Source organism: Pongo abelii, chromosome 4 (assembly GCF_028885655.2).
Source record: "Pongo abelii isolate AG06213 chromosome 4, NHGRI_mPonAbe1-v2.0_pri, whole genome shotgun sequence".
NCBI classification, from domain to species: Eukaryota; Metazoa; Chordata; class Mammalia; order Primates; family Hominidae; genus Pongo; species Pongo abelii.
Window position 1 is genome coordinate 151,513,038 of NC_071989.2, and position 25,004 is coordinate 151,538,041.

General features: G+C 42.2%; 1 protein-coding gene across 11 annotated transcripts in view; it reads left to right on the forward strand.

Annotated features, from left to right (window-relative positions):
* The window catches only part of ARHGAP26 (Rho GTPase activating protein 26), a 462,069-nt gene that overhangs the window by 374,071 nt on the left and 62,994 nt on the right, over window positions 1-25,004 (forward strand). For all 11 annotated transcript variants that reach the window (XM_009241146.4, XM_054556004.2, XM_054556006.2 and 8 more), the window contains exon 20: window positions 3,080-3,230. In XM_009241146.4, coding sequence (XP_009239421.1) covers window positions 3,080-3,230 — 151 coding nt within the window. The remainder of the gene's footprint in view (window positions 1-3,079; window positions 3,231-25,004) is intronic.

Genomic DNA, 25,004 nt, shown 5'->3' on the forward strand with positions numbered 1-25,004 from the left:
TTTTCCTTCAGCAACATAATTGCCATCAGTCCTTCTTATACCTTCTATGAGGATACCAGAGCTGGATTGAATCATCAGTGACTCAGGGAAGTCTAGCTATGTTATTTGAAGGATTTGCTTAATTTTAATTTTTATTTTTTAAAGTGTCTTCTAGGTTGCCTGTTCTTGTGTGCTTCTGTCAGGAGCAGTACTCGTTTGCCTAGCTGATGAAAAACTCTCCTGTTTTGAGTGACATTACTGGATCATTTTTTCTTTATTATTATTATTATTTTTTAAAGGAGGCAGAGTCTTGCTCTGTCACCTAGGCTGGAGTGCTTTGGCACCATCATACCTCACCACAGCCTTGAACTCCCAGGCTGAAGCAGTTCACTTGCCTCAGCCTCCCGAGTACATGGGACCACAGGTGTGTACCACCAGGCCTGGCTAATTTTTAACACTTTTTGTAGAGATGGGGGTCTCGCTGTGTTTACCAGGTTGATCTCAAACTCTTCGCCTCAAGTGATCCTCCCACCTTGGCCTCTGAAGGCGATGGGGTTACAGGCATGAACCACCATGCTTGGCTCATTTTCTCCTTATTTCCTAATTGACTCCAAATGCTTTAAAGTTTGTCTTGGTATAGTTTGCTATAACCAGTAAAACATTTGATTGGCTATTGGTCTTATTCTCCACTCTTTCCCTGGAATAATCCTCACCTGCCTACTCACCCTCAGTAAAGATTGTCAGCCTTTTGGCTTAGATCTTCTACCTAGATGTTCTCAGTCTCTTTATGTATTGTCTACAGATGATGAGACCTTTCTTCTACAAAATTATAGTCGTTTTATAGTCAGGGAGTGCCAGGTTTCTGGGTTTTCTTGTCGTATGGCCCAGCAAGGGATACCAATAAAGAGTCGGCCTCTCAAGATGCATATTTGGCCCTCTTGGCTGTAAAACTATGAAGCCTTATGATACATTTTTATACCCTCCTTTACTAATGGATAGTAAGGGGGAAAAATAATCTCCTGGTAACATTTTAGAAAGATGAATATACTTTTAGCAAGATATTGTTTTTAGTTTGTAGAATGATAATCCTCTCCTGGAAAAGTAAATATAATCACAGGAGAAATGTGAGCGATAGTTATGCTCTTCTGTTCCCTAAGAATTCTGAGAATTATGTCATGCAAACTTGGTCCTTTAAGCTCCTTAAACTAAAGTTAATAAAACTGTTTCTCTTCCTGTCCTGTGAAGCAGTAAATGTCTCCAACTGAAGCCCAGGGAACTGTCCTCACTCTCTCTTTATATGGTAGTCTCCAGCTCCTCATGGTCTTTCGGGCATCTTTGTATGCGTGTTTTGTGAAAAGGAAAATTTTACTGATACTGATTCATACTGATAAATGGCACATCCAATCTCTCAATGATCCCCTTGTTATGTAATCTTAGCGTTGTTTTTCTTTCTGGTAGGAAGTTCCCATTTACAGGCCCTGTTAGTCCTCCTACATCTTGGCTCAGTGTAACTCTTTTGGTTTCTCTTTGTAGTCGTTTCTGTTCAAAAACGAAGCTCTTAAATTATGAACAGTTCTAAATCTCAGGCATCAATTCAATCTACTTTTTCCAAATCTACTTTGAGTGCAGTAGTCAGGAGATAGCCTCATAGGGTTTTTCTCTCTCCTGTGGGGCTTTATCCAGGGCATTAAGGATTTGCTAAGATATCAGGGGTATCGGGGTGAGTGTGTATGTATTTAACGTGAGGCTTACTCTAAAATCACTTCATAAGCATACTTTATTTTTACAGACATGACTCGTGCAAAGGGAAAAGTATATGACACATCACCCTCTTAATTGCCTAAAGAGACCTGAGTTCAAATGTTGGCCTTTAAATTATCATACCATTGACTCTAGACTGTCCTCTGAGGTATATATTGTAACATACCCCTGACTCACTGCAAAAAGGTCCAGAATTAGCCTAGATATGATGTTTAAGTGAATTAATTTTCAGAAATATCCGTTGATTTTAATATGGTATATCTGTAATAAATAGGGGACAAGAATCACATTCCACATCTATAATATTTTGCTATAGCAATGGTGGATGCTGGTACCATTTAGCTAAATTATCTCCAAAAATTGTGTTTTCCATTTATGATTCCAAGTTTTTAAAGATGGGAAGAACATAAAGTTCTGTTCTTTGAGCAGTATTCTGAAGTTTACAAGATACATTCCTGCCCATGATCCCACTTGATCCTCATGACAGTTCCACAAGCTGTGAAAGGCAGTTCTTCTTCTCTCCATTTTATAGATTGTTAACCAGGAATCCAAGATCAAGTAGAAATTGCCTGAGGCCACATAGCCAGTCAGGGCTTGAAGAGAACTCAGGTTTTCTGTCTCTTGGCTTGGCAATATTCTCCAAGCATGAATATGACTGCTGGGACTATGGACTCAAGTGTTTTGTTGTTGTTTATAGGCAAACCATTCTGCAGCCCATTACAGAGCGATTTATCAAAGAATTCAGTTGAAGTTAAACACCAAGTACATGGAGCTAGAGGCAATTCAGAAAGATGTGTCTGAGAAAGGGTCAGGAATTTAGACTGGTGGAGTCGTAAGGACATTGGTGGCTAAATAGTAGATCTTCTCTGGTGAGGGGCTATGGAATTGGAGGTGGGACATGGCCTGATCAATTAGAGCAATATTAGAGGCAGGAGTTTTAGAATAAAAGGTGAGTGTCACAGAAGCCAAGGCGATCTGGGTGAATGTGAGGGGTCTTTGAAGGTGTTTCTCTACTCTGGCAATCTGCCAGTCAAAAGAAGATGCAATTTATGGTGCCATGGTAGGGCCACTCTTAGAAAAAATCCTGGCTTATATTAAAGGGGAGATATATCCTGTTACGATGAGGAAGGGGGTTTGCTTTAAAATTTCGAGTCACCTGTTCCCCCTTGACTCTTCCTTTCCCACTTTTAATTCTTAACCTTTTCTATGTTGTTTCTTAAGCTTCCCTGGGATCAGAGATCTTGATCCAGTCTTATTCTTTATACATTTTTGTGCACGTAGCAATAGACTGTCCCTATGCAATAATATTAATATGGAACTTGTGGCTTTCTTCCCCCAGAGGAACAAAGGAACAGCATCATCAACTCCAGTTTGGAATCTGTCTCATCAAATCCAAACAGCATCCTTAATTCCAGCAGCAGCTTACAGCCCAACATGAACTCCAGTGACCCAGACCTGGCTGTGGTCAAACCCACCCGGCCCAACTCACTGTAAGTATGATGTCCAGCTGCCTACCCCACAAGGGCTTTGGTCAGCCATTCCACCTAGAATTTGCTATCTGGCTCCATCTGACTTTGGACCATTGTCCCCTGAACATTATTTAAACCTCCTCCCTAAACTGGGAGCTCAGCTGGCTTGTTGTGGGTTTTTAAAGCATCATCATCTCAGAGGGAGTCGTTATTCTTAACATACTGCTTCTTAGCCTTGGTGATTTTTGATTTACCGTCCTGCTGAGATGGCTTTGGTGATAGCTATTGCCTGTGCTGGCTGCTGGGCATGAAAAGCAATTTCTGTAAGTTTTACAAACATCCAGGGATTGTAGCAGCTCTGTGGCCGAGTTTGTTTCACTCATCTATGTTGTCTCGGTTTCCCTCCCCACTGACTATGTTGGAAATGTTTAGTGCCACCTCCGTGTCCACTTCCATAAGGAAGAGCCCCCAGGAGCCCTTTGTTTCTTCACATCCTCAAACCTTAGCATGACTATGACTTCTTGACAGAGACTATGAAAGAGAAGAACCCTTTTTGCTTTATTTTTCAGCATTGAGCACCCATAATCAGGACAATTAGTTTGGGGGCTGGTTGTCTAGCCCTCCACAGAAACTAGATCTACTCTGCTAGGATCAGAAAGTTCTCCCTCATGGTTTCAACCCACATTGCTTCACATGCTTCCTTAGACCACCCCATAAATCTTGTCAACTAGCGCCCTTGCAGAAAGAATGTGAGGCCATGACCAGAACAGTTGGACTCTCAGGCTACAGTTATGTAAGACTCAGGAAAAACAGAGATGATTTTCCCTTTCTCTAAGTGAAAATAGATTGAGGTTCAGCCACAGACTGTCTTCAGGGCAGTTGTTTTGCGTGGGGAGACACTAGCATGGCGGTGAGATGCTAGGATGTCGGTAACCTTTTCCTGCTCCTCCGCATGCCATAGTTTCATGACAGCACCCTGCCATTCAATTGCTTTGAGATATTTACAAATCCGCAAAATGAGTCTGACAATTTTTGCCTTAGAAGACACTAAGGGCTATTAAATGCTTGGGAGGAGAGATGACTCCAAAATGGATTTAAGAGGTACATAATAAAAATGTTACTATACTGTAGGATGAAATCTTAAACTGAGAATATCAGATCTTTTTTCTTGTTGACAGCTTTAAATCATACTGATGTTCAGGAAGTTTAATTATTTGCCCGTTGAGTGGTAAATCACATGTTCCTTCACCAAGAAGTGGACCAGCGCCTCAGGACCTCAAAATAATTGAATTTGTTTGGCTTATGGGCAGTGAGTCTCTTCTGGTTCTCCATGGCTGGGCTTGCCTAGGGAGCCTCCCTGCCTTGAGGTTTGACCTTCTCAGGTTCTCCTATACCTGCTTTCCTAGACTTTAGGGAGATTCTATTTTCTTTACTTGTTTTTTTCTTCAGTTGGTTTAATTTTCTGTACCTAGCAGTTGCTGAAGTTATTTCTTGCTCTGTATGAGCAAGGTTGAATTTCTAGCCCAAGTTGCTTAACATCCCCTGATTTTAGCCAGCCACTACCAACTAGTGGTCTGTAATTTTTTTTCAGTGGCTGGTAGCTGTGGGCCCCTGAGTCACTGCTGAGTACAGTGTGTACAAAGAGGTTGCTTAAGCAGCTAAGTGGAAAAGGGGGGTGTGTCTTTTAAACAGGTCCTGAGGAGAAGGCTTGGGATTTTTTATTTTTTAGGTGTCTAGATACGATTTATTTTCATAACATCCTAGGAATCACTCTGCCCACTTCACACCACCCAGAGGGACTGTTCCCTGCCTGGTACAGATCTGGGGGGGCTGTCCTGGGGAAGGGAGGGTGATAACAGGAATGGTTCTAATTGTTTGTCTCTGGAGGAGGATTAGAAAAAGAAGTGTGGGTGTGCCTCCAACAAGACCACTGTCCTTCCAAGCCGAGTGAGTCGCTGATTGATACCTTTGAGTCTTGAGGTCAGGGAAGGTTGTTCCTGAGGTAGAAGCAGTACCAGCACCAGCCCTGATACCAGCATCTGCCATGGCCCTGAGTGAGAGCTATGTCAAAGTCCCCCATAAGCTCTGCAGGCAGGCTCACAGCCACTTCTCAAACCCATGGCAGTGAGGTGATTTTCCTGGGTTCCTGTCTCCCTGATATTTTCTGCCTGGGATTTGCTGGTGTGGATCATGCATGGCTGTTAGGCAGTCCTAACAAATGGACCCACAGTACTTTCCCTGAGCAATCTGATTCCGAGAAATCTGCCGGCACACAGATATGCCACAGTAACAATCACCTGAGACCACTTGGGTCTCAGCGTCAGGTGTGGACCCTTTCGTTCCCTCCATCGTTGTTGAGTTGGAAGTATCCAGAGATCCTCCAGTGGGAACACTTAATGATGCAGATGAAAATAAAGAACAAAGGTGGGCTGGGAGGATTACCATTAACTTGACTATTAAATAGGCATGAGGTAGGGAACCAGTCACCAGGAAGCTATCTGTTCTTTTTATTTCACTATTTTTCATAATGACTGGGATATCATTATGACCAGATAGAAATCATAGTGAAAAGAAACATGTTTGTTACTCATAATACATTGGTACCTCTGATAACACATTTTGCAGTATTATTAATCTTCCCTAATTCTCCAAGGACATCAGGGCCCTCTTATTTACATGAATGTAATGCTAAATCAGGCACCAAAATTAGAGAGGCCATCGTTCTACCTGTGCCAGGGCAAGGCTGCTGGGTTTAAATCTTTGGCAGGTCCTCAGCTTGACTCCTGAAGTAGCCATCTCTCCTGAAGAACAAAGGACAATTGGTAAGTCAGGACCAAAGTCCAGCTAGTCTGAAATTGTTAGCAGCTGTGGCTGAACCTATTTTATGCCCAGACCCATGCATGCCAAGCTACCTGGGGTAAACAGGAATAAGAGGGTTCCTGTCTTCCCCAAGAGTTCACAGTCTAGCTAAGGAAGGAAGGCAGTGGCATATGGCAGTGCTAATGGGGACTTACAAGTCATAGTGTGTTCAGAGTTCAACCCACTATCAACTGAATATCTGGTGAGCACACACACCAGGCTGAAGTAGTGGGAAAGGTCGGGTAGATGGAGTGTGAGGTGGGCATTAGGAAAAACTTAGGTGGATGGATGAAGAGCATTCCAGGTAAGAGAGATGATTATCCAGGATGGATAAATGCATTCTGCAGACATGTGTATTAGGGGAGGAGGGAGCTGTAATTCCTCCGGTACCACTACCACCAAAAAAAGACTTGAACAAACCTTTAAAATCAGGAGTCTTCACATAAAATTCAGATTTCATGCTGGAACAACTGGACATCCATATGCACAAAAATGAGTCTAGATACAGACATTATACCTTTCACAGAAATTAATTCCAAATGGACCATAGGTCTAAATGTAAAATGCAAAACTGTAAAACTTCTAGAAGATAACATAGGAGAAAACCGAGGTGGCCTTGGGTATAATTATGACTTTTTAGATACAACGTTAAAAGTATAATCTGTGAGATAAAAACTTGTTAATTTGGACTGTGTTTAAACTAAAAACTTCTGCTCTGTGAAAGACACTCAAGAGAATGAAAAGACAAGCCACACACTAGGAGAAAATATTTGCAAAACACATATCTGATAAAGGACCAGTATCCAAAATATACAAAGAACTCTTAAAATTCAATAATAAGTAAACAAAGAACCCAATTAAAATATGAGCAAAAAATATGAACAGATACCTCATCAAAAAGGACATACAGGTGTCAAGTAAGCATATAAAAATATGATTCACGTCTTATGTCTTCAGGGAAATACAAATAAAAACAACAGTGAGATACTACTACACACTTCTGAGAATGGCCAAAATTCCAGAACACTGACAACATCAAATGCTGGCTGGGATCTGACTAGGATGTGGAGCATTGGGAACTCTCACTCATTGCTGGTGGGAATACAAAGTGATACAGCCATTTTTGGAAGACAGTTTGGTGGTTTTTCACAAAACCAAACATATTCTAAGCATACAATCCAGCAATCATGTTCTTTGGTATTTACCCAAATGAGTTGAAATTTATGTCTACACAAAAACCTGCACATGGATTTTGTTAGAAGCTTTATTTATAATTGCCAAAACTTGGGAAGCAACCAAGATGTCTATCAGTATGTGAAAATGGATAAACAAACTATGGTGCATGGAGACAATGCTATATTATTCAATTATTTTAAAAAATGAACTCTCCAGCCATGAAAAGACATGGAGGAACTTTTAATGCATATTGCTGAGTAAAAGAAGTCAGTCTGGCGGGGTGCAGTGGCTCACACCTGTAATCCCAGCACTTTGGGATGCCAAGGCCAGCAGATCACTTGAGGTCAGGAGTTTGAAACCAGCCTGGACAACATGGTGAAACCCCATCTCTACTAAAAATGCAAAAAAATTAGCTGGGCATGGTGGTGTGAGCCTGTAGTCCCAGGCTCAGGAGGCTGAGGCAGGAGAATGGGTTGAACCTGGGAGGTAGAGGTTACAGTGAGCTGAGATCGCACCACCGCACTCCAGCCTGGGCTACCGAGCAAGACTCCATCTCAAAAAAAAGAAATCAATCTGAGAAGACTACAGTATGATATGATACCAACTATATGGCTTTCTGGAAAATGCAAAATTGTGGAATTAATAAAAAGATCAATGGTTGCCAGGGATTCTGGGGAGAGGAACAGGGATGAATATTTGGAGCACAGGGTATTTTTTTCACGGTGAGACTATTCTGTATGATGCTGGAATGGGATATACACAAGACATTATGCATTTGTCAAAACCCATAGAACACAAAGACTGAATGCTAATGTAAACTATGGCCTTTAATAATAATGAACCAATATAAATATTGGTTCAAGAGTTGTAACCAGTGTATCGCGTTAATGCAAGATGTTAATAATTAAGGAAACTCAGAATGTAGAAATAGAGAGGGTATGTGTAAAACTTTCATGCAATTTTTCTGTAAACCCAAAACTGCTCTAAAAAAGTCTATTAACACATCTTTTTAAATCCAGATTTCCAGCTTCTTTTGAAGTGTCAGAAGAGGTGGTTACACTAAATCTATGTGAAACTTGGGAGCAGATGATACTCTCTGGTCTCTATAATCTCACAGCTGGCCTGCGTCACTTTTATACCTAATGCCTGTAGGCCCATAGTACATTAAAAATGGCCACAGAATCTTTGCAACCCCTCCCATTAAGAGCTGGAGCCCTTGAATCTAGGCTGACCTTTACCCTTTGACTTATTTTGGTCAATAGAATGTGGAGGAAGTGACATCATGTGCCTTCCTGGGCCCAGGCCACAATGCCTCACAGCTTTCTCTCTCATCCTCTTGGAACCCAGTCACCATGTAAAGAAGCCTGTTGTAGCCTCCTTAAAGATGACATTACTGGAGAGAGAAGCCCGGCTATCTCTCTCAGTGCAGCTCAGTATCGGGACCACCAGTCAGTTGAATGCAGCCACCGGGGTTAGTCAGGCAAGACCAGCCAAAGCTTCCCAGACAACCTATAGATTCATGATAAATATCACATTGTTATTGTTGGAACCCAGTGAGTTTAGGGTAGTTTAATATGCAGTGATAGTAAACTGACACAAGTCCTGTGAGTTTGTGCCCTCGGACTCATGGGCAGCTGTCTTGGGATGGGGCTGAGCTTTCTGCATGAATAGAAAGGTATGGAAGGGTCTCACTATAGCATTGTGCAGCATGGAGACTAGCCTCTCAGTTTTCAGAATCTTCTTGGAAAGAAAACAACTTGTAACTGAGATTCTAAGAAATTTAAGAAACAAAATTTATGGCTAATGGCTGAGGCAAACAAGAAAGGTGGCTCAAACATTGGAATGGAAAGCAGGAAATCCTAGGTTTTAGTTCTGGCATCGACATTGCCTGGCTGATGATACTGGTCTCTGGACCTGAGCATGCCCACTACCACCATCTTCCACTCTCTCTGGTGGAAGAAATGGGACTGATCCACCTCCAAGGATGAGGGTCGTTCAATGGGTGCTTACCGAGGGCTGCAGAAATAAATCATTCTCTCCTTGCACAGTGACCAGTGGGGCATCATGCCAACTCCTTTCTGGGAGAGAGTGATTTTAAAGGAGGAAGTAAACAAATGCTGAGAAAGAAGTCAGGGGACGTCCCACCAGGGACATAACATGCTGCAGTAATTTCCCCAAATTAGAAACTACTAGGTGAATGCCTTCTTTAGACCACAAAGATTGAAAGATTGAAAGAAAGCTAGGAGGGCCGGGATGATTACCGCAATGACGGAACCCAACCTTGGAGTTCTCTCTGCCTAAGTGGTCCCCACCCCTAAAAAATAACTAACTGCTCAGTAGCCTCATAAATAAAACTAATTTTTCTCGTCCTTCCATCTTAACACACATGCTCATGCATTTCCAAGTTATTTCTGGTGACCTAAAAGACGCACGCATGCCAAACGCCTGCAGATTCTGCCAGAGTCAACCTTCCTCTCCTGTCTTAGTGGCCAGAGAACAGTCCCTGGAATTCAAAGGATAAACAAGGCCTGCGTCCGGACAGAGTTGTTTCTCTGAAACATTGCTGGCTTCTTCTGAGTTTGATTCAGCTATTCTCTGATGAAATTCAGGGAAAACTTGCCTTCAGAGATATCTCTCAAATTTTACTTATCTTCAGCTTTAGTTGGTCAACATTCATTCCACAAATATCAGTTGAACTCCTACTGTGGGCCTGGTGGTGGTCTGAGTGCTGAAGATACAGTGATTTAAAAATATTAAAAAAAAAAAAAAAAGAGTTTCTGCTTTCATGGATTTTATATTCTAGTGGAGACAGGAGATAAATCAGTGTTAACACAGTATGTCACACAGTATATTGAGAAGTTCCAGGGAGAAAACTAATGGAGAATCAAGGAGATAGGGATTTGGAGGAGAAGGAGGCAAGTGACTTTAGCTCTCTGTACCTCAATTTTCTCATCTATGAAATAGTGTGATCATAACCTCCTCAAATAGGTGCCATGAAAATTAAGATCATCTTTTATGTATATATTTTAGTACTATGTATGGCAATTACTAGTATTATTTTGGAGGGCTCCCCCGACTCACTGTCCTTACTTTTTCTCCAGTCTCTCAGCCATGGTATGTATTTTTCCTGTGCAGAGAAATGTCCCAGGCTGTCCCACTCGCCTTCCCCCACCAGCCTCCTACCTTGAATCTGAGACTGGAGCTATAACTCAGTCCAGGCTTTAAGTGATCAGTGAAGAGGAGGAAGGAACTTCTGCTGTAGAGGCAGGTGCTACCCCTCCTTAAAGCAAGACCAGCTAGGGTAGACACGCCACGCCCTGTTCCTGAAAGATTTGGAAACCTCTAAATCCCACAGGGTACCTGATAATTGTGTGCATAGCTGTTATTTATTGAGACCAAATGAATGGCAAAATGAATAATATGCCTTAGACAAGTGATAATTCATAGCATATTTTTTTAAAAAAAGCAATTTTACCATCCTCATGCTATTTTATGCCAAAGGGTTACACCCAAACAGGCAGCTATGATTTTACTAGAATTGTCTCTATTTGTCATCCTTTGGAATGTGGGGCTTTGAAAGAGGAAGTTTTCCTCTGTGGCTGGATCAACTTTTTGTGGAGAAGGATCTTTCCTTTTAGATAGAGAATTCTGTTTCTCACCCACCTCCAAGCAGAAAAGATCTCTTCAGACTGGTTTGCCTGAGTTGGTGACAGGTGACATTCCCCACCTTTGGAAACAACCTGAACGCCTCATTGTTTTCAAGAGGATTCATTTGCCCCTCCTTGCTCCCCACAGTGCCCTTGGTGATTCCAGATTAATTACTCGTTCATTGTTGTTTCTTGGACATGCCAGGTACCCTCCCTGTGTCACCTCAGGCTCCTGGGCTGTGGAGGCCACAGCTCTGCCCCGTAACTAGGCCATGTTCCCTTGACATTTTCAGTTTGTTACTGGTGTGACCCATTTTCTGAGTGGCTTCATGTCCACTTTTCTCTTTCCCTAAGCAAGATCTCACTCATCAATCGGGAGCCCAGCTGGGCTTCCCTTGGTTGAGGGTGGAAATTCCTGCCTCCATCCGATTTTTATGAGATAAATGTGTTGGTTATTAGTGGTGGTTCTTTTTTAAAATATAAAAATTGCTTGAGACAGCCCTCGCACTTGGTGACCCAGCAGGATTTCTTTCCCAAGCACCAGGGACCCATTGGTGGCACTTGGATCTCTACAGCCTGTCAGCAGAGGGGGTATGGGAGGAGGTAGGGGCAGAGTGCCGTTTGAATGCCTAGCCACATCTCTGTTTTCCAGCAGAGTGGAAATCACAAATGGAAAAATGTTTTCCTTTACACATATTGTTCTGTTCTTTTCTCCTGTACAAGCTAAAATCATATAAAGGGTCTGTATTAATTCTATAAACTTATAAATCTTGCTAAATAACCTAAAACAGTTTCCAAAAATTGCCCTGACGTACACAGTACATGCTTAAAGCTTTGGAGTTTAATTAAAGGTGTGAATGACTGAATTTCATTTTGAATTTAGCTGCCCTCAAATGCCTTATGACACTATTTTATTTGTGTAAGTGTTAGGCATTTTAAATCTCAAATTTTTGGTAGAATATTTGGGAAGGAAATAGGCTTAAGATTTTTGCATGGCTTTTTCAGCATTGTTATGCCTGTAAGGGAACTTTGAAGGAACTCTAAAGTGTTATTTTTCTTATTTAGGATTAGATTAGAATTGTTTCTACCTCTGTGTATTTAATCTGAGGGATCTTATTCGTAGATTCAGATTCTAAATTGGGTAAATTAAAAGTACATTAGAGTTCAATTTCTGCTTTTGAAACCTTTTTTAGTCAATCTGGAAAGCAGATGCTTGCTTAGCTAGGAAAGCATTCCTAGTTGGAAAGAGCCTTAGAATCTTGTTTTTAACTCCTTCTCTGCATTAGGGATCTGGAAAGCCAGGCAGGATCTACCGTAGGCTTCATTTGGTCTCTATTACACTGGTCTTCCAAGGCAGACCCTTAGCTCTGTGCACTGGTTCTCAGAGTGTGGTCCTGGGACCAGCATCATTGGTGTTACCTGGGAGCCTGTTAGATCTACAGAATCTCAGGCCTCACCCCAGACCTATAGGATCAGCATATTCTGGAAGAGGGCCCTGCAATCTGTGTTTTACCAAACCCTGCAGATGATTCTGATACATGCTCAAGTCTGAGAGCCATAGTGCATAGTGATCTAGTGCGTTAAGCTCATGGACTTCCACCAGAATAAAATCAGGACTTACCTCAGTCTAAATTAGCTCTCAAGGCCAAGCCTGTGTCATCACCAGCACCGTCTGATTGTCTGTGCAGTGATGACAGTACTGGGGCTTAACTGAGCTCTGCCCGTGGCCTTTGGGATCAGTCACAGCTTATACAGCTGAGGAGGGATGGGTTTGCTTTTCACAGGAACCTATTAGCTCACCAGTGCTGCACTTTCCATCTCCCCCGAAAAGCCCAGTCAGCTGCTTCGCAAATGCGTGCCTGTTGGTTACAAATCAAGACAGGGTGGGTGCATCAATTAATCAAGCCACTAGATGTTTTTATTGTTTATCTATTGTGTGTGTAACATGAAAAGATCAAGATGCTGGTATTGACAGAAAAATAGCTCTCAGGCTATGTGATACTGAAGGTGATGGATGAGCATCAACGTGGACAGATTAGAGATGTCTAAATCAGCATTTCCCAAACTGGTACAGGAAGGGAAGGGGGCAAGAGCTGCTTTGGACTAAGTTCAACAAATTCTTTCTTTGTTTTTTTTTTTTTCTCAAGACAGAGTCTCGCTCTGTCATCCAGGCTGGAGATCAGTGGTGTGATCTCAGCCCACTGCAACCTCCACATCCTGGGTTCAAGCAATTCTCCCACCTCAGCCTCCCAAGTAGCTGGGACTACAGGTGCACACCTCCACATCCAGCTAATTTTTATATGTTTTGGCAGAGACAGGGTTTCACCATGTTGGCCAGGCTGGTCTTGAACTCCTGACCTCAAGTGATCCACCTGCCTCAGTCTCCCAAAGTGCTGGGACTACAGGCGTGAGCCACCATGCCTGGCCAGTTCAACAAATTATTGACTAGAGAACTTCTGAGCCTTTAATATGCCCATCTTGAAGGGGCATCTGTTATGCTGCATTTCCTAAATACATTGACCATAGTACATGATTTCTACAGCACTTCTCTTAAGCGTCTTGAAAGAGCATTCCATGGTTTGGGAAATGCTATTCTAAATCAACATTCTACTTTCAAGGGGGGAGAATGTATTTCTCATAATGGATGGCATTATTATGGTAGAGATCCTTTCAGAGAACAGAGATTTTGTTTATATATAAGTGTATGGCCACAAATAGCTTTCCGAAGACTGAAATGGGTTATAGGGTTATATCATGTGAAAAGCATTGGTAAGCTTTAGAATCTGGGGCAGGGCAAAGCCTGTGTGGCCTGATTGTGGATCTACCAGGGTCAAGCCTCAGATCTGCCATTTCCTAACTGTGTAAACTCGGGAAAGTTATTTGCTATCTCTGAACTAAACCTCTTCTGTGAAATGGTAATAATAATAATAATACCTACTTTCAAGGTTATAAGATAATGCATTCCTAACTTAGTAAATGGCCTCGTTCAGAGTATCAATCAATAAAACCAATCAATAAAAATTGGTTTCTACTATTATTTTTATTCCTTCTTATTATTTGCTCTCAGACTGCCCCCCCTACCAATGAACAAACCCCTAGTATTGATTTCTTTCCATGGTGGCAGCAGATGGACATTCAATGTTTACTTTTATTTGTTTGATCCTGATGTAACATAAAGCAACCCAGATTAAAAACATTGATATAATTTTAAAAATGAATTAAAATACCCCAAATTAAATTAACTATAAATAATAAAATACACTGAAATCAACAGAAGTGCTCCTCTTCCAAGACAGGCATCGAACTGTTTACACAAAGAGCGTTGGTCAAAGCCCCCTACCCTATTGTTCTTCTGTTGGGTGGAGCCAACTGGAAGCTACGCTAATTAGACTAGAAACTAATTGCAATCTCAGCTCTCCACTGGGGAAGAATTTAGCCTCAGAAATTCCTCTCCAGCCTAGGACTCTGTGTTGATTTGACTGTCATGGCAGAAAGGAAAAGAGCTTCTGAAGAAAAAAAAATTACCTGAAAATGTAGCATCTTAGTCATTCACTGCATTTGCACTATCAAATTCTCTTCTAGTATCTATCACCTTCCTTCACAAGGAAGCAGTGGAGTTTTCACTAAGGCATTGCTTTAATGTTCCTTCTAATATTCTTTATGAAGTAAAGGCAGCTGGTGATGGGGCTGTTCCCTGGCTGTTGTCAAAAAAACTCAGAAAAGGGGTAAAATAGCTGCATTACAGACTACCCTATTACCTCTTGTTGCCCTATACAGGAGAAGCCTTGTCTTCAGGGAAAACCAAGATGTTATTGTCCACAAACAAACAAAGACAAAGGTGTTCATTCAAGGATGATGTATTAGGATCCTAAGAAGAAACTTTGGTGCATTCGAAATAACATAACTCAAGGAGGGTTTATTAACAAAAGAGTTGGTGCTGAGGAATCACAAGAGATAGTAGAGTAAGCCAGGGCTAGCAGCTGCTGCCCAGTCACCACCCTTAGCTGAGAGGACATGAAAGGAAAGTGGTACAGGAACCCAGAAGGATATACGAGTTGGCGCGTTGACAGGAGCAGTGACCTTTGGTCAAGGGACACAGCCAGACCTTTCAGAGATGGAATAAATGCCTTGGCCCTCTCTTTCCCCCTGCTAGTCTAAAGAGCTCCCCATTGGTGAACCCAACAGGAAGCCAGAGGTTGCAAAAGCCCTGTTGAAGAAATCCATGCTGGTTAGATCCCACAGAAGAAATCAGGGTAAAGATTGTGTCTGGAGAGGCAAATTAATGATGTTCAAAGAGTGGAAACAGCAGGAATAGCTATCAATAAAGGACGGCCTAAATAAATGGTAGAGTTGAGTACTATCCAGTACAACAGAGGAATTAGGTAGTTCTGTATGTGCTGGTCTAGAGCTACCTTCAAAGGCACATTAAGGGGGGAAAAAAAGGTGCAGGACAGTGTGCAGCTGTGACTCTCAGTCCAGATGGCACATTAGCACCACATGGGGAGCCTAAAATAAAAAATACCAACACCTAGGCCCCTTCCCTGGAGCCTCAGAGTTAACTGATCTGATGTAGGGTCTGAGTGGTGGTATGTTTCTGAAGCCTCCCAAGTGATTTTGATATGCATCTAGATTTGAAAACCATCAGTGTACATTATATGATACTATTTTATATAAGAATCCAGGGATATAGACACAGGATTTATAGACACACATGGGTGGGTGTAATATCTGTAATATTTCTGGGAAGATAACAGGGGAATGAATCTGTGTGGTTTTCCCTGAAGGAGGCAGATGGGATGGTGATCTGTGGCAGAAGGAACACTGACTTTTCATTTTAACACTACCCTTTTGTAGTGTGGGATTTTTTTTTTTTTCACATGTGCATACATTGATTGTTTAGCTTCAAAAACTCAGAAATACATTTGCTTAGTTTTGAAATGACCATTCATTCATTCTCTTAAAGCTTTGGAACATGTCTTTGTGAGAAAATATTTTTCTTTTTTTTTTTTGAGATGGAGTCACTCTGTCGCCCAGACTGGAGTGCAGTGGTGCGATCTCAGCTCACTGCAAGCTCTGCCTCCTGGGTTCATGTCATTCTCCTGCCTCAGCCTCCCAAGTAGCTGGGACTGGAGGCACCCACCACCACGCCTGGCTAATTTTTCCTATTTTTAGTAGAGATGGAGTTTCACTGTGTTAGCCAGGATGGTCTCGATCTCCTGATCTCGTGATCCACCTGCCTCGGCCTCCCAAAGTGCTGGGATTACAGGCATGAGCCACCACGCCTGGCCAAGATTTTTCTTTTTAACCTTAAAATTTTTTATATTACCTCAATAGCTAGGAATCTAAATGAGATGCTATTTGACAGAAGAGTGAGGCCTTTACCAAAAAGTTGTTGCTTTAGGTGTTTTTTTTTTTTCTTTCTTTCTTTCTTTCTTTTTTTTTCTTTTTAGACAAGGTCTCACTCTGTTTCCCAGGCTGAGTTCAGTGGTGCAATCACAGCTCACTGCAGCCTCAACCTCCTAGGCTCAAGCGATCCTCCCACCTCAGCTCCTGAGTAGCTGGATAATCCCAGGCACGTGCCACCATACCCAACTAATTTTTTATTTTTTGTAGAGACGGGGTCTTGCTGTGTTGCCCAGGCTAGTCCCCTGGATGCAAGAGATCCTCCCACCTCAGCATCCCAAAGTGCTGGGATTACAGGTGTGAGTCATTGTGCCTGGCCTGGTATATTTTAAGTGAAAATGAAATTAAGGCCATTGGTCATTGAATCATTCCGTCAATGACCAAATGGCTCCCTCTCTCCAGGCTGGCCTCACCCAGGGCTCCGTGTCAGTGTAGTAAGTGGTAACTGTTGGCACAGCAGAAGAAATCATATATGGAGTTAACTGAGCTCTCGCTCAGGCAGCGGAGTAGAACCAGTTAGACTGCAGCCTCTGGGCTATTTCAGATTTTTTTTTTTTTTTTTTTTTTTGAGATGGAGTTGCTCACCCTGTTGCTCAGGCTGGAGTGCAGTGGCGCGATCTCAACTCACTGCAACCTCCACCCCCTAGTTTCAAGTGATTCTCATGCCTCAGCCTCATGAGTAGCTAGGATTACAGGCGCGCGGCACCACACCCGGCTAATTTTTGTATTTTTAGCAGAGACGGTGTTTTACCGTGTTGGCCAGACTGGTATCAAACTCCTGACCTCAGGTGATCCACCCATCTTGGCCTCGCAAAGTGCAAGGATTACAGGCATGAGCCACTGCGCCCGGCCTCAGATTTCCTATTAAAATTAGGGAGCCCTAACTTAAGAAACCAGAAAGTCAATGTTAACATTGAGCAGCTACTCATGAACTCCTCCTCCAACCCCCAGCCAACATTGTGAAATGTAAGTAGTTCAGTTATGTTGAGCTATATATAGTTCTTTCCCTGATCTTCATCTGTCATTCTCCATCTGCCATCTACCCAATTTCCTTTGAAAGCTCCATTTTAAAGCAGAATATATAATGGAAAAACCTTAACTCCTGACCTTTATGGAGATATACTAGAGTTACTCAATAGTAATTAGCCGTTGCCCTGGTAACCTCAGACTTACTGCTTAAATCACCCGTATTTGTCACTATCCCCTGCCTGCAGGACGATAAGATCACCTGCTTTGTGCTAATGAAAATGCGGACATTTTAGTAATTTTATAATCCTTTTCAGCTTCTATTGTAAGGGTAAAAGTGATATTGTTTGTGATTATGCTCACTAAAAAGAGGCTTTTTGTTTTGTTTTGTAGTTACCAAAGCAGTGAGATAGAAATCATTCTGGGTTTTGAGCAAATTGGAAAGACCTGTTCAGTCTATTTTGTTTACCACTGTATTGAAAACCATCGAAAACTTAAGTAGGTGAAACTTGTAGACTAGAATTTAAGGATGATGGCCCTGAGATAGAAAAGGAGAATGAAATTGGCAAGTCTGTCATCATATCAGATGTCACAGACAAAGATGAGTAAAGCCCACTAACTCCAGCACTTTGACTTGCACAATGCTGCTGGAAGGTTGGTAAATCCAAAGCTGAAGCACAGGAGAGATTTCTTCAAATGAATGTGTTGGCTTCTGCTCTGCCTCGGAGGAAGCCTGCATCCCCTTTGTAGCATCCATATACTGTGCCTTACAGAATAGACCTCATGGTAGGAGCTCCATATAACTCTCTGCTTCTTCTGGAGGAGAAACAGACACCCTGCTCCCAAACACACACACGCACACACACACACACACACACACACACACATGCATGCAATCCCCTTTCCCATTTTTCCCTTGATCCTTTGCGTGGAAGTAGAATTAGAGGAAATATGTCCTTAGTCATCCCATGACAGCACTTACAATGTTCAGTTGTCACAGTGAAAATAAACTGGCAAGAAATCAGAAATCAAGAAGTGGAGTCATGGGAATCCTGGACATGCTCATCCAATAGAGACAAGATCTACATGTTAGTGATGGCCATGGCCAAGGTAATCATCCCAGACAGCAGTCAGACTCTGCACTATCCCAAGAGAAGACTACAAACATTTCATTTCATATGAGGAAATGAACACCCACCAATTGCCCTTACTGCCCGCTTTCCTCTTCAGCCTCAGTGGAACACAAACTTATTTTCATCTAATGTTTCCCTTTGGAATATGGCATCGCCTGTTGAATATTTGCTACTGTAGCCTAACTGCACTCTGGAGCACTTGCTAATATCAGCATCCAGTATCGGCCAGCTCTGACAGACAGTCTCTTCCCAGTCAGTGAGCAAACACGTATTGAACACTTACTGTTTAAGACACTATTCCAGGGTAATCTCAGCACTTCAGGAAGATCACTTGAGCCCAGGAGTTTAAGACCAGCCTGGACAACATGACATACCATCTCTATAAAGAAAAAAAAAAAAAGGTTAAGCTGAGTGTGGTGGTATGCGCCTGTGGTCCCATCTACTTGGGAGGCTGAGGGGAGGACTGTTTGAATTCAGAAGGTCAAGGCTGCCATGAACTGTGATTACACCACTGCACTCCAGCCTGGGTGACATAGTAAGACCCAATCTGAAAAAGAAAAAGAAAGACACTATTCCAGGCACTATGAAAAAGACTAAAATATACTCACCTTGCTGCTGCTCAGATGAGGGAGATCAGATCTACATATGTGGGGGAGCATTGCTGCCAATGCAAGATACATTTTAAGTAGTAAGTGAGCAGTTGGGTCATTTACTCAAAAATATTTATGGTTGAATGAAGTATCTTGGCAATTGTAGGCAGCGTTTCCAATAATTTCCCTAGTTCGTTTTCTAGATCTGCTTTGAAGTGTATAATTTCCTTATCTGCCTTGGTCTTATTGCTGTGAGTTGAGTAGAAGGAGTTCTAGGTTTGTTCGTTTTTTTGTTTTTTTAAGATGGGAGTCTTGATCTGTTGCCCAGGCTCGAGTGCAATGGCGTGATCTTGGCTCACTTCAACCTTTGCCTCCTGGGTTCAAGCGATTCTTCTGCCTCAGCCTCCCAAGTAGCTGGGATTACAGGGGTGCACCACCACACCCAGCTAATTTTTGTATTTTTAGTAGAGACGGGGTTTCACCATGTTGGCCAGGCTGGTCTCGAACTCCTGACCTCTGGTGATCCATCCACCTCGGCCTCCCAAAGTGCTGGGATTACAGGCATGAGCCACCACGCCTGGCCGGAGTTCTAGTTTTATGATCCAACTTTTTTCTCTTGTTCTCCAGGGGGCTTCCTACCTCTCAGACTCTACCAAGCTATGTCCCCAATTTTTTGTTTTTTTTTCCCACTGAGACCTCTGTGGCTCTAATGTTTTAGATTTCAAGAAAACTTAAAATTTGGACTGTAAGAATGACATAGAAAGGAAAAAATATCACAAAGAATGAAAAGCTGCAATTTGATCATTTGCATGTGTTGCATTTTTGAAGTCCTCCCCACCCCATTGAGACAAGAGACTTTATCTTTAGGTTGTATTTGTTCTTTTTTTTTTTTTTTTCCTCCCAAACATCTAGCAGTTTACTAATATTTGTAGTGGGCAAAAATTTGTAACAATTTCTTATATAATGCACTATATCAAATATCTTATTAAAATAAAATTTAGTTCCTATCTTGAAGGATTATTTTCTGACCTTATATGGAAAAGGAAAGGAGAATGAGTAGTTCTTTAAACCCTGAATCAATGTAACCAGGAAAAAATAAGTGAAGAGAGACTATACTTTGCCATGGGTCAGGGGAAGTTTTACTATCAAATTTTCATGCAATACCCAAATCTCTGTATAGGTATGAGGGCTCTCTTTTCTGTTTCTTTGTCTATAAGAAAATTCTAAATTAAATTTCCTCTTCCTTACAAGCCAGTTATTAAGTTATTAAGTTCTGCCTTTAATTTCAGCTTGAATCAATTAGGTTAGATGCCCACAAGCAAGTGCCCTGGTTCATCATTTCAAAGAATGAGACTCTTTTTGCTGTATTTTTCTTTGCCTCCATGGCTGATTTTTCTACTCTTCTGCTAGCAGCTCTTCTTCCGCTTCCAGGAGTTTATTCTTTTCACTTGTATGCCGACTCCAGTGGCATTACAAAGGGAGGGTTAATAAAACTTGTATTGAGTTGATATTTTGACTATAGCTAGCTCTGAATTGGAGCATAGAGAGTGCTATTAGCCATAACCTGAGTGTTCCTGTTGAAACTCAGAGCCAGCTTTCTGCGTTAGTCATCATTTTTGGTTCACTTTGTGTAAGCAAGTTCCCAGTGTAGCCCACTGGCCTTGGCACACCTCAGGAAGAATTAGGTCTCTATGTACAAAAATTTTCAACAGAAACCTAAGACCCTCATCTAGAATCTGAATATATAATCAGTGTGTCGGGCCCCAAAACAGAAGAGCAATGTGATTTCATGTAGAACCCTATTTGTATGCTGCCACAGCCCTATGGTTTGCTTTACTTCGGATTCATATAGAAATCCAAGAATTTGTAGTAAGAGAAAGAAAACACCATCTCTGCTCAGCTGAGCTGGCCCGTGTGCCGAACTAGGAAGATGGCTTCTTTCCTCTGGAGAGGATATGATCTTTTCAAGATTGCTTTTTTACACATCACCATGGGGCTGGCCTGGTTGCATGCTGAAGCTGTGAAACCTGAGTGTGTATCTGTGCAAAGCTGGGGTTGAATCAGGGCCCCTAGGGGCCCTGCACTGGTTTTGCTGAGTGGAACATACAGGTTGGGGTTTTTGGAGGCTGGATGGGAAAGAGGATGGAGAGATGAGGGTGTTGGCAGTGAGGGAGGAACTTTGGGGAACAGAAATAGCTAAAAGGAAGTTTAATGGACTTTCTCGTACACGGTGCGTGATGTGAATCCTTGTCCATGTCACCTCACGAGGGCTTTGGTAAGAACCACTCCCTCATTCTTCAGTCTTCCACAGTATTAAGAGCTTGGGTTCTGGGGGCAGATTTACTGAGAGTTCACATCCCAACTTTATTAGTTGTTTTACAATGAACACTTCCTTTTTAAAATTTATTTTAGATTCAGGAAGTACATGTGCAGGTTTGTTACATGGGTATGTTGTGTGATGTAATGAGGACTGGGCTTCTAATGTACCCATCACCCAATAATGAACATTGTACCCAATGGGTAATTCTTCAGTCGTCACCCCACCGACCCTCCCCACTTTTGGAATCCACAGTGTCTGTCATTTCTATCTTTATGTCCATGAAGTGTATTATTTATTCCCTGCTTATAAGTGAAAACATGTAGTGTTTGATTTTCTATTTCTGAGTACAACAAACAGTTCCTTGCCCTCTATAAGCCTCATCTGTTAAATGGAAACAATAATAGTATCTACCTCCTAGGGTTGTTAGGATGAAATGAAATAGTTCATGTAGAGCACTTCACATGGCTTCTGGTTCATAATCAGGGCTCAGTAAAAGTTACCTGCCGTAATTATGGTCATCGTTGCTCTTTTAACAGGCACTGGGAATTTGGAATGTGTTTGGAGGGTTGTACTGAGGTGCAGAGTCCTGCTTCGTGATGGGCACAAGGTGAGAAGGGAGGCTGCTCTCCGTGTTCCAGTCATATCTCAATTAAAGAATAACACACGCCCTTCCCCTAACTCATCTAGAACAACCCCATGTACATAGCTGGCAGTGAACGCAAAAGCTCTCTGAGTAGCTGGAAGAGCCCACAATTTCATCAGCTCTCTAGACCTGTTGGACACCCTCAGATCAGGGTGACTGAGGGAGTGAGGGCAGGAAGCCCAGGCCAGGAATCCAGGAGAGGCTGCTTAGGGCTTTGGGGTCCAGGCAGAGTGGGAACTATAAGGAGGTGGAGCCACTTGGAGGCAGGCGAGGACCAGAATGGAGTGGAGTGGCTCTTTTGGCTCCACATGACCACCATTTAGCTACTTGGTGTGTTGGCCTGTCTACATCCAATTGCTGCTTCTCAGTGCTCCCCTCTGGCTTATTCTTTCCCACCATTCTGTGCCTGGGCTTTACTCTCCCTCACAGCTTCTGCTTCTTTGTAGCTTTGGATTGCCATGACCCCCGACGGCCCCAGTGCTTTCATAGCCTCATTCTCCTTAGAATTTCACCTGCTGCTTTGCTAAATTCTCTGCCACCCAGCCCTGAGGGAAAGCATCTATGGACTGGAGACCTTGAGGCAGGGGATTCTACAGTTTAATCATCTGTAGCCACAGGGAACTGGGTTACACAACCTTTCAGCAGGAACTGAAGGTAGAGCACGTTTGAAGACTGCCAAGTCCAGGACATACCTTTTGCAGACAATGACAACAAACTTGGCTCCTTGGCTTTCCGCCATCCAGTATTTTGGAAGTAACAGTCATACCACAAAAGGTAGTTACATTCACAGAATAGAAAGTTAATAATTGCTGATGAGGCAAAGTACAGAAGAACTTTTTCTGAAGTCATAAAAACTGTAATAATACAAAGGTCTGGATAAAGAACTAGCTACCCTTCAAACCCAGCAGCAGCTTCTTTGGTCACAACTGTATAACAGCCAAGACAGTATTGATTTTTATAATTTTCTCACCTCAAGTAAATTGCATTTGATATATTCTGTCTTTGAAGGTAGAAAAATGTGTGCCATGTTTTAGAAAGGTTTCCATTGGTTGACCTGGCACGGTGGCCCATGCTTGTAATCCCAGCATGTTGGGAGGCCAAGGTGGGTGGATCACTTGAGGTCAAGAGTTTGAGACCAGCCTGGCCAGCATTGTGAAACCTCATCTCTACTAAAACAAACAAACAAACAAACAAAAAAACACAAAAATTAGCTGGGCCTGGTGGCATGCGCCTGTAATCCCAGCTACTCAGGTGGCTGAGACATGAGAATCGCTTGAACCCAGTGGGGAAGAGGTTACAGTGAGCTGAGATCACACCACTGCACTCCAGCCTGCATGACAGAGCAAAACTCTGTCTCAAAAAAAAAAAAAAAAAGAAATCCATTGTTTGTAATAAGAATAGGGGCGCTCAAATGATTACATTTCATTTGTTTGTAGAGTTGTTCATCAGTGATATAGATTGTGTACCACAATTCCTTAGGACCTAGAGATGGCAATAGTATGGGGGCAAGCACATGACTAAGCCAGGCCAACCATAGTATTTTCATGGATTTTTTTGTTTTGTTTTAACTGGAGCTGGGTTAAGAATCTGTCTTGCCTACCAGAATATCCAGCAGCCGTGTTCCCCATCACATGGAGAAAGTTCAGCTGCAGCCATTCCAATGTGCAAAGAGAAACTGACAAGAGATAGTGGAAGCATTTTTTTGAGCTTTTTTAACTCTCTCTGCCATTCAACAGATTTTTCTGAATGTCTTCAATATGTAAACACATTAAAGATGAGTTAGAGGGGATCGTGCCCTTCACGATGAGAAATAACAGAAACATAAAGTATCCCTGTATTGAATGGTCTAGGTGCTACAGGATAAGGTGCTGCTGGAATTCCTAGGCAAGAGAGATGACTTTGAACTGGGATGATCAAGGAAGGCTTTGTGATCAAACTGGCACTTGAGCATGCATCTTGAGGATAGGTTGGATTTAGACAGGGAACAGTGGGAAAAGGCTCAGAGGCAAGATCATACAGGGCACATGGGGGAGCTGCTCATAGTTAACTTTGAACATATACTTCTCATCTGTAATATTACAATTGTTTTGTTTTCTTGTGTCAATATGCTTTTTACCTCTTTAGACACTAAAGCTGGGGAAGCCTAGTAATGTTGTCTTCCCATTCCAGAATTCCATGCTAGCTAGATCCCGATGGAACATCTTCTGTCAATTTATTTCATGTAATTGACTTGCCTGAGACGTTCCCTATTTTCATCACAGTTTTGCTTCATAGTCAAATAGACCTCACCATCTGGAACTCTTTTTCTTTTTCTTTTTTTTTTTTGCTCAAATTTTCTTCCACAAAGGGCCTGTTTTGGTTTCTAAGTGTCACACAAGATCCTACGACATTCTGCATCATCTTCTTTGCTTTGAGTTTTATAATGTTAAAAAGCCAACAAAATAGGTTCAAAAATAAGCTGTATTCCTCTTCTGTGTTGCAACCCAAGACTAAGCACATCAGACAAATTCTGACACCTTCAGCTTTTAGCAAAAGCTGTTTGATTGCCTTGAAGTTAGGCTATATCTCTAGGAGATTAGCTCTAGGCTCTGAGAGGGTAAAGCAACTCAGAAACAATCAGGATAGACCAGATTCATGGTGGGATTAACAAGGAGAGGATATAGATAGTGATCACATAGACTTACAGAAAATTCCTGCTTATTTTTACTCCTTACACAGAGTCGTTTTGTTTAGCCTTCACTTGCTATGCTAAACCTGCTAAAGTACATGTGGTATTTATTTTCATTTGGATGGGTAGCATCCCTTCTCTTTCTCAAACTGTAAGTGAACTATGGAAACTGCATCCCAGACATTCAGTGGTGATAGTCTGACACATTGTCACAGAGCACCATGCACTACTAAAGTGACTGTTGGGGCCTTTGCTTTTGCAATGTTTGCATTTCTCTCAATCCAGGGCCTCTCTGGGCTCTAACAGGAGCTATTCCTGTCTTCCTCACATGTTTCTGGAAACTGAACACTGGTGTAAATTTCCCTAATGTGACATCTTTTACATCTACAG